Consider the following 9,725-nt stretch of genomic DNA (forward strand, 5'->3'; position numbering starts at 1 on the left):
TACTAATTCAACTTAAAGGAAAACTATGGCTTTTGTTGTACAAATTTATCACTTTTGATTTATCTTTTCTTTGATAAGAGAAGTTTATTGTAAGTTTTGTTCTGCAGTTCCTGGCAAACGATACCCTGAAAAAAGCAGAGGAAGCAGAGAATTATCTTCATACACAATCGACAGAAAACATCAACAAGGTGAGTAACGGCTACATGTAGACTACACTTAAATTTGTTCTAAGAAGAAAGTCTTGCTTACAGATCATCATTTCCGTGATCTTGTGCCTTTTTTTTTTCGAGGAGGTCGTAAAGGATCATCTCCTATTTGCGCCACTCTACCTACAATTCTTATTACAGGACGTCAGTATCAGCATTACTTTGTTACCCTCAGATTTTGTAGTACAGTCAAACCTCGATTATCCAGACCTCGATTATCTGGATTTCTCGATTATCCGGACTTCCTTCTCTGGTCCCCCATGATTATTAATTAGTCACATTCAAGACCAGATATAGTATAGGAAATATTCGCTTTAACTAAGTTCCACGGTGATTTAAAAGTTATTGCAAGGTGGTTTAATTACCTGTCCAAAAACCTTGGAAAACCCTGGATAGATACCAAGTCTCACGCTTTTGGCGTGAGATTCACTCTTGCAACCACGCCAATCAGACAAAATATCACGCTTTTTTAAAACACTTCAACTTGCGGAAAAAGTCTTGATTTATTAAGAGACATAAGAGATATTTCAGCTGTACTTTGGTAGAGATGAACGCTTATCAACTCTAATCCTCGATATGCTCACCCTCACAACAAAAGCTTGCCCAGAATGATGGAAATTGCTTTTCTGCAACTTACTTTTTCTGGGGGGGAATGCCCCCAAAACCCCCTAGAGGTTCGGCCCTCCAGGCCTCAATATGCATTTCTCACTCCATACCAACCAAACTTGGCATCTATGAAAACCTCTGAATGTGTAGTTTCCAATCGAACAACATTTAATACTTCAGCAGGCTACTATTACTTTCTTATTCAGTTTTCACTAGCCATAAACAATCAAATAAATATGCTTTCTGTCTGCTTACTTGTATTATACTGAAGTTTACAAGGCAAAATGGCTAAATTCAGAATGTTCAAATCCTTCTATGAAGTCAAAAACATGGTAGCGTTTGATTGTTCGACGCCCCACATTAGCACCAAGTCTAGTCACCAGGCCCATAATCCAGACAAAAAGGAAACAAGTTGCTGTTGACATGGCTCAGTTGGAAGAATGTTTGCACCATATCATACAGCTACATTGAGTTTGAATCCCCAGCATCCAGTTCAGGTTTTCTGCTGGGCTTTCCTTAGTTGCAGCTGAAACAAAAATATAACTTGAAACCATGGCATTAAATGGCAACACAGTGCAACATCATCGTCATCATCATCATCATCATTAACGTCATCGTTATTGTTATTATTTACTTTTGCATAAGTTACCAACTAATACTTTGATTCTCACTGCTGCTTGCGTTATTGCTAACATCTTTTCACTGACATCTTGTTACAGATTGTTGAGAAATACACTGATCGTGTGCTTGGCTGGGGATATCAATTCACAGATCACATCCTTCAAGTTGTAAGTTATGGGAATACATGTATACACATGTCATACTCAGTAGTAGGGAATACCAATATTTTCTAGTTCCCTCGTTGTACAGTGCCCAGAGTTAAGCATTGGCACCAATTTTGCAGCTTCTAGTTTTTGTGCTGCAGGACACAACTTACCACCCTAATTGCCCATGACCTGTTCCTGTCTGGCCCTATAACCCAGTCGGTAGAGCAACATTGATCTAACCTGGAGGTCACGGGCTCACATCCCACCGAGGTTAAAGGATTTTTCTTTGCCTCGTGTGGTCTTTGATTTCCTATGCTAACGCTCAGAAGAAAATTCCAAGGTTATTTTCCAGCATTTTACTACGAAAATCACCAAACTGTGGAACTGCCCCACCCACTTTCGATGACAAATTCTAGAAATTCCTCACTGACGCTGTTGATTACAGTCGTTTGTTTGAACCGCGTTTGAAAAATAATCTTGGTTAATTTAAACATAAAGTTAGTGCCAAATCTCGACACAACCACTAAAAGAAAATTGCAAGCACTTCTTTTAACTGAGCTTTCATTTCCATTTATTAGAGGCTTTATTTAAAGAACATCATGATGAAATCAACAAGCTGTGAATTATACGCAACAAGGCGTCAGTTGAAATTTACAGTCGAAAGTAGGCCGGGGAGTAGAAGAAAGTGAGCGGGGCAGTGACATAAAAATTCGGGCCAATTCCACAGTTCAGTGATTTTCGTAGTAAATCACCTTTAGACTTAATTCTCTACTTTCCAGCCACTGGCACTTGGGAGAGACCACTCACCCTCGTTTTCTATGACTGCATCAAACTCGCCACCTTGTTGACTGTTTGCTATAGAAAACTCAGGCTTGCAGTCTAATTCTTAAATAACACATATTGTGTGAAATGTATTCTTATGACTGTTTTACTTTGAATCACACAGCTTACTGAACAGATAGGAAAATGCAAACCCATCACGAATATTTACGATGCCACCATTGTTGTGATCTGTAATCAAGCTCTCTACCCCTTTGTAAGTAACTTGTCGGTAGACGTGTCGATAGTCATACAGCTACATAGCCTTTTGCATGCATTGCATTTCTATGAAATATAATAATACTCGATAACTACTAGTTACCTGGATTTATTGTGGGAGGCGTGGTGGCCTCGAACAGCCCAGGTTAGAGCCCTGGTCAGGGCGCTGCATTGTATTCTTGGGCAAGACACTTTATTCTCACAGTGCCTCTCTCCATCTAAGTGTATAAATGGGTACCGGCAAATTTACTACTTGGGGGTAACCCTGCAATGGACTAGCTTTTGGTTCTCACTGTATTAGCGTTCTAATAATTTTGCCAAGTATATGAAATTCTTGTTTATTGTTTGTTTAGAATGGTTTCTGGTTCTCTATCGGCTATTGCCTGTTCTTTTTCATCCCGGCAATAATCTTCTGTGTTAAACTGGCCAAACATTACCGTCGAATGGACTATGAGAGTGACTTTGATCAAGGATTGGATGCGTAAGTGTCTTTGTTGATAATTTTATGTTTCAAGCTTCTAGCTTTGGCAGCCAGCTATATTAAAATACTGTAACATTCGCAAATAAGCCCCCTCTCCAAAGCTGAGCCCCCTCCCCCCCCCCCCCCACTCACAAATTTGAAACGGTCAGCTCTAATAAATATTGTAAATTAAAACAGACAGCTATAATAAAATACTGTAAAACTCTCAAATAAAACCTCTTCCTCAAAATAAGCCCCAAAAATTTGAAATGTTCTGATCGCATGAGCATTCTTGTCCCCAGAGTCCATGATCCTTCAGGTCTGCACCTGGGATTGAGACCTCTGGCAGGTCCCGATTTGTGAGCATGCGCAGAGTACTTGTTCTGTATTTTTAGCCAATCAGATTTGACAATGAGTCTATGAATCGCGGACTTCTGATGTTGGAGCTGGCCAGAGGTCTTGATCCCCAGCGCAGACTAGAAGGATCGTAGACTGTGGATGAGAATTCATTCAGTGCTATAGCAAAATAACTGTAAAATTTTCTAATGAGCCCCGTTCCCCGAAATTAGCCCCTAAATTTGAAACAGCCAGCTATTATAAATCTGTACAATTTCCAAATAAAGAGCTTATTTGTCGGTAATGTCTGTTATGGTACCTCCGAAAATCCTTGTTGGGGATTTGGTAATATTAAATGCATGAACGTATGTATGTATCTTCTTCAAGATTAACCCCTCAAATCTGAAATACATAAAATAAGCCCTTCCCCTCCGCCCTTTTCTTGGCCATGGGCATATTATTTGGATTTAGGTTTAGATGTCTTCCAATTTTAAGAAACTTTTGATCTTCATCTAGCTTCTCCTCTTGGTTGTAAGCCTTTCCTCTTCCCCACAATAATAAGTCTTCAAACAAGCCCAAGCTTAATATGGGAATATACAGGATTCAATCTAGCAATAACTGACAAGAATTTTGTTATGTATTTAGGGAGATGTATGAGATGGGCCACCCATCCGCCCCACCAGCGTACTCACAGTAAGTACTTGTTCACTCAGATTTCTGTGCTTATTGATTGCTTGTTGGTTTATTTGTTTATTTCATGGGAGGTGCGGTGCCTTAATAGTAAGCACGATTCCTTAGTCTCAAGTGGTCCAGGTTACAGCCCTGGCCGGGGTCATTGTGTTGTGTTCTTGGGCAAGACACTTAACTCTCACAGTGCCTCTCTCCATCCAGGTGTATAAATAGGTACCGGCAAATTTTCTGTTGGGGTAGCCCTGCGATGGACTAGCATCCCTTCCAGGGAGGAGAAGAAATACTCCTAGTCACTTAATGCTACGGAAACCATGATAAGCTCCGTTGCCTATAGGACAATCTGACCTGATGTAACCTTTTAGAGTAATATTTTCGTTTGTTTTCGTTGTTGGCTATTTTGTTAACAAACATTTGATTACCTTCTTTCCACAGAAGCCAAGACAAGAAACAGTGGGCCAATCCAAAGTGAGTTAAATCCATCAAAATGGCCAAAATCGAACTTCTCTTTACATTCTTGATACATTGTCATGCATATAGGTAATGAGAATAAGAAAAAGCACCATTATCTTGATGTGCCTCTGAATTCTCACAAACAACATGAAAAGAAATGTAGGCAGTGAGAAAGGAGAATCAATACTTTGATGTTAGGATTGAACGGGTTAAACGGACTGTGTCACGGCTGAGATACGTTTGTTTTATCAAGTGGAAATACTCGCTATGAATGTTTGCAAAAAAAAATATTTCTATGGATCTAAATGATAAAACTGTAGCTTCATTGCAACCAATGTGTCTCCCGGGCGTTATAATGTAACGTTACAAGCAAATGAGATTAACTTTGAAAACTGTTCAGCCCAACAATGTTTCAAAAATCCATATCACAATCCGTTTTAATCTTCGTCACTTTTGGCCATCCGTACCTCCTTTTGTAGTTGTTGTGTTATTGAAATGTTTCTTCACTGTTTTAAAAAGTTATTTTTATATTTCAACGAATTTTTGATGGTCATTAACTATACTTAATATAGCTAAATTCCGTGACACAGCCCTTTTAAAGTTGTTTTGCTGTTGTGTCATTTGAGAATGTCATTTCTTTAGGCTGCTTGAATAAACCATAAATGCTATTGAAAGGGTTAATCATTTACGCCAATTTAAATTAACGCATTATAAATTATTCTTTTTGTAACATATAACCCGGGAATTTTCCTATTAAATTGATTCTTTTTTGTCGCATAACTTAGTGTTTTGCGCTTATTAACAATAAAAGGTGAAGGGTTGCGAATATAAGTCATAAACAGCTTCGCTACTAAACTATTTTTTCGCCTGTATTTGGGTCTTCACGCACGCATCACACAACGCCTCTCCTACTAGCGTGACAGCCTTAATAACGGCTGAGAAAGAGAGCCGTCACACAACGCCTCTCCTATTAGCGTGACGGCCAAAATAACAGCTGCGAAGATTACTTTATAACAATTATAACATGGGCTGAAAATATAATGAACTGTACAGCCAACTAACTTGCAGGCCATATGCTTGTTGTAATGTTAACACAAACCACTAATGGCTAACGAAACACAAACAGGACGCTGTATAACTCGCATGATCTGTCACACGAATTAATCTAGTCAGTCTCATTCGTGATACGGACATGAAGTGGTGACCCAGGCTTAAGGTGGCTCCCTGGACCATGCGTGCACTGGGTACTAAGTTGCCACAAGCATTAATATTTTGCGAAAATAAACAATCAAAGATTGATGATGTCAACAGAACCAAAAAGCAAAATTCTTTGTGGGATTTTTTAGGTTCTTTAGTATTTTCTTAAAGCTTACGTAGGGCAAGACATGAAGGGTAAGGTGCCTTTATCCGCTTGTACATATTATTTTGTTGAACAAAATCCGTCAGAAGATTTACTCACAATATCAGGTGATGTTGGCATAACCGCCCTCAACAACCACCCCTAGCAAACAATACAAAGTATGTTGGTATCTCGCACGAAACCCAAACACTGATGCGAAAAACAAGGATGTCCTTTTCTCCTTATACCAGTTATGAACAATTATTGGATGAGGTTTTTGTGATATCCGGAATAATCAAGGTCGAAGAAGCGAATTGACGAACCATGTGTTTACTTCACTATGTACGAAATGCCGCTCACCCCCTGTGACCTTGACATTGCTTTTGGTAATCATGCATTTCGCGCGCAACCTAGTGAATTATCTGTAGCTTGAGTTGATTCCAAGAATTAACTGTAGGCTCTTAGCCAATGACAAGACAGATAGTGACTTTAATGTACACACTCCAGTGAGCCACCTTAAGCTGTAATTCCGCATAAGGTCACACCATTGATCGTGTTTGTCTTGTGTGATCTAATCCTATATGGTGATTCCTCTGCCAGAAATTCTGTCTATCCCCAGGCTCCTCCTCCGGGCAGGCACTAATACCGGTAACTAGAATTTTAATCAGTTATTGTTAACGTCTAAAATATTTATTTACCTAAAGTACCAAGTGCTGTATAATGAAAATATGATGTAAAACAAATACTGAAATCGTAACAAAAAAAAACAGCCTTGGAAACCATTCAAAATCGAGCAACAGCCAATCACAGACATTGCAGGGATGTCTGTCGAGCTACGTCATCAGTAGGGAATTGGTCGGGTCCAGTCTCAGACGTGACGCACGTCTGTTGAGCAGAGGGAGACCTTAGCGCGAAAATAGGGTCGCCTGTTTGCTCGCGGTAACAAAAAAGCGTTCGGAAGTTCTCGCTGTGCAGCGCTTGTTGCTTTGGGATTTGAAGTTCTTAACACTTAAATAAATGTTAACTGCCGTGTAAATGTTTTAACCCTTTCAGCCCTAGCTATCAATATTGAAATTCTCCGTAAAAAATCGATACAAAGTTGCACTTCGAGGAACGAGAGGTTTATTTTTATCGATGTTTTAATAAATTCTCTCAAGTAGGACCGAAGAAATATTAAGACTGATACTTAGGAGAATGTCTATTTTGGCAGCAGGGCGCAAAGGGTTAATAGTTGATAAAACATTGAAAGTACAAAGCATTCTCTTTCTAAACCTGAACTATTGAAAGACGGATGTCAGACGCGCCCAGCGCATATTGAAATGGAGGAATGGTGCGAGTCGCCCCAGTTCCTCAGAACAGCGCGCTGATGAGGGCTAACGTGACGTTGAGTGTCACGGAGACAAATAAGGGAATGCCTTGTACGTTTTGCGTTTTTATTCAAGATAAAGATAATTAACATCTACCTGACCACCCTGCTTAAAATTTCATAAATTTTACCATGTCTTGAATCGTTTTTAAGTAAACATTTAAATACCTGAATAATTATAATTTTCTAAAATTATATAATTTCCAAACGCTTAATAAATTTTGTGGTTTTTGCCAATTCTTGTGTATATACCAACTAACATGTAGCAGCTAAAAAGAGTCGGCCTAAGTCTGATTATCCAAATAAAAATTTCAAGTTTGTTAAACGGAAATGTATGCAGTCATTGAGCAGTACTACTACTACTATTTTTTTTAGTATTTTCAGACATAATTTTTCCTTGTCCAGTTTAGCTCTTGAAAGTGAAAGTATACCGTAACTTGATTACGTCCTGCGAACTCTCCCCACCCCAAAGACCTCAATCAGGATCCCCTCCCCCCCCCCCCCCCCCCAAAAAAAAAACCCTCACATCTGCTGGCACCTTAGGGCGGAGTGTAGTATTTCCGGTAGTTTTTCGTTGGCTGCCATTACTTAAATTTAACACATTTGCCTTTTATTTCAGTGGATATGGTGGACCAAACCGCTTCTAGCCGGAAAGCAAATAACTAGTTTTAAACGACTTGAAAGGAAATCCGTGTTCACCACGGAACGAACCTCCTGTGTAAATTGTAGATATTAGTACCAGTATTTTATTGTTGCTCATTAAATAGTTTGTTAAATTACCTTTGTATCTAAAGGGACTGTGTCACGGATTTTAGCTAAATTTAGGCAGGGGAAATGACCATCAAATTCGTTGAAATATAAAAAATAACCTCTTTAAACAGCGAAGGAACATTTCAATAACACAACAAATATGGATGGCCAAAAAAGACGAAGATTGAAACGGATTGCGATATGTTTTTTTTTTTTTTAAATATTGTTGGGCTGAACAGTTTTCAAAGTTAGTCTTGTTTGCTTGTAACTTTTAATAATAACGCCCGGGAGACACATTTGGTTGCAATGAAGCTAAGGTTTTGTCATTTAGATCCATAGAAGTAATTTCTTTGCAAAAATTAAATTTCATAGCAAGTATTTGGCAAAACTTAATAAAATAAATTTAACTTAGCCGTGACGCAGTCCCTTTCAGGTAATAGTAGGCGTCAGTCTATCTCGTAAGCTAACCCTAAGCTTAAAGATATGTCACATATCTGCAATCTGTTGTATTTAAGGTTAACTTTAAGGTATGTCACAGATCTGCAAGTTGCTTTATTGCAGTGAGAATCACTTTACTATATATTATTGCTTATAGCACAGTGTTTTATGTACATATCAGTTTACCAAATAATCTTGCAAAAAAAACACTAGGAATATCAAACAAAACTCTAAAATGTAAACCAAACAAATTAAGCTTTGCCCGTACTATAAGAACATTTAGCAAAATGACCTTAAAATTATTTTTAGAAATGGGAAAAAGATATTGAAGCGATTTGGCCAGGAACAGTAAAGCTTCATTGAATTGTGTGGCATTAATGACTTAGTTTTTGAAATACTTGTTACTTTTCAACGTGTCCAATTTTAATTTTTACCAAATTTTTTTCTGGGCAGTAAGTATTTCCAAAGAATTACATGACTTCCAAGTTACTAGTAGCCGAATAGATTAATCTACATTGGTTTTAGAAATTTATTTTAATGAATGCCATGCTTGTAAGATATTGCATGGAAGAGTGCTGCCTGCAGAGTTGTCAAAAGTACCCATTTTTAACTTTTATTGGGTGATTACTAATTATTTTAAACTGTTAGATATTAAGGATGTCTTTTATAATAACCGAACGATTGAGAGGAGATATTGCATTACTAAATGCAGCTGCGTGACACAGATATGTAATTGCGTGACAGTTATGCAATATTGCGTGATAACTCTAAGACGTCACGATGTAATAAGAATGCGTGACGCAAATGCGATGTAACGCCATTTGTTTTAAAGCTTTTTGTTAAATAAATACCTTTTCAAGAACGTCATTCAGTATTGAACAAGGAGCCATGGTTCTAGATTTCATGCAGGACGTGAGATTTGCTGATAAAATAACAAAGTTTGTGAAATTAAGACAAGTGAAATTTGGGTTAGGTATTTATAAACTGGATAGTGTTATCCAAACATAACATTGGGTGGAAAGCAAAAGAGGAGTTGTTAAGCTTAGCTGACTAGAGAAAATCGACTCAGCTTTAAAATGAGTTGATAAAGTCTACTTAATCATTGTGGAATAGGGCAATCTCGTCCCCAGAGGCCGCGATCCTTCTGGTCTGCGCCAGGGATCGGGACCTCTGGGCTATTCTAAAAAGCCGCTGAAACAATGAAAACACTTCTGATTGGTCGATCTGTAACGCGCCAAAATTTGAACGTGCGTCGGTATGGTTGTCCTGGCCCCTGGGG

General features: G+C 38.4%; 1 protein-coding gene across 5 annotated transcripts in view; it reads left to right on the forward strand.

Moving 5' to 3' along the window:
- Window positions 1-9,313, forward strand: part of LOC144642770 (prominin-1-A-like) — a 48,386-nt gene extending 39,073 nt beyond the window's left edge. For 4 of the 5 annotated variants that reach the window (XM_078501837.1, XM_078501838.1, XM_078501834.1 and 1 more), the window contains exons 19-26: window positions 108-188; window positions 1,532-1,600; window positions 2,526-2,615; window positions 2,971-3,098; window positions 4,059-4,106; window positions 4,536-4,568; window positions 6,493-6,540; window positions 7,878-9,313. In XM_078501837.1, coding sequence (XP_078357963.1) covers window positions 108-188; window positions 1,532-1,600; window positions 2,526-2,615; window positions 2,971-3,098; window positions 4,059-4,106; window positions 4,536-4,568; window positions 6,493-6,535 — 492 coding nt within the window. In that variant the 3' untranslated portion in view covers window positions 6,536-6,540; window positions 7,878-9,313. The remainder of the gene's footprint in view (window positions 1-107; window positions 189-1,531; window positions 1,601-2,525; window positions 2,616-2,970; window positions 3,099-4,058; window positions 4,107-4,535; window positions 4,569-6,492; window positions 6,541-7,877) is intronic. The other variant, XM_078501839.1, reaches the window with a different exon arrangement.
- Window positions 9,314-9,725: the final 412 nt, after the last annotated feature.

This window comes from Oculina patagonica, chromosome 2 (genome assembly GCF_052425735.1).
Source record: "Oculina patagonica isolate OP01 chromosome 2, crgOcupat, whole genome shotgun sequence".
NCBI classification, from domain to species: Eukaryota; Metazoa; Cnidaria; class Anthozoa; order Scleractinia; family Oculinidae; genus Oculina; species Oculina patagonica.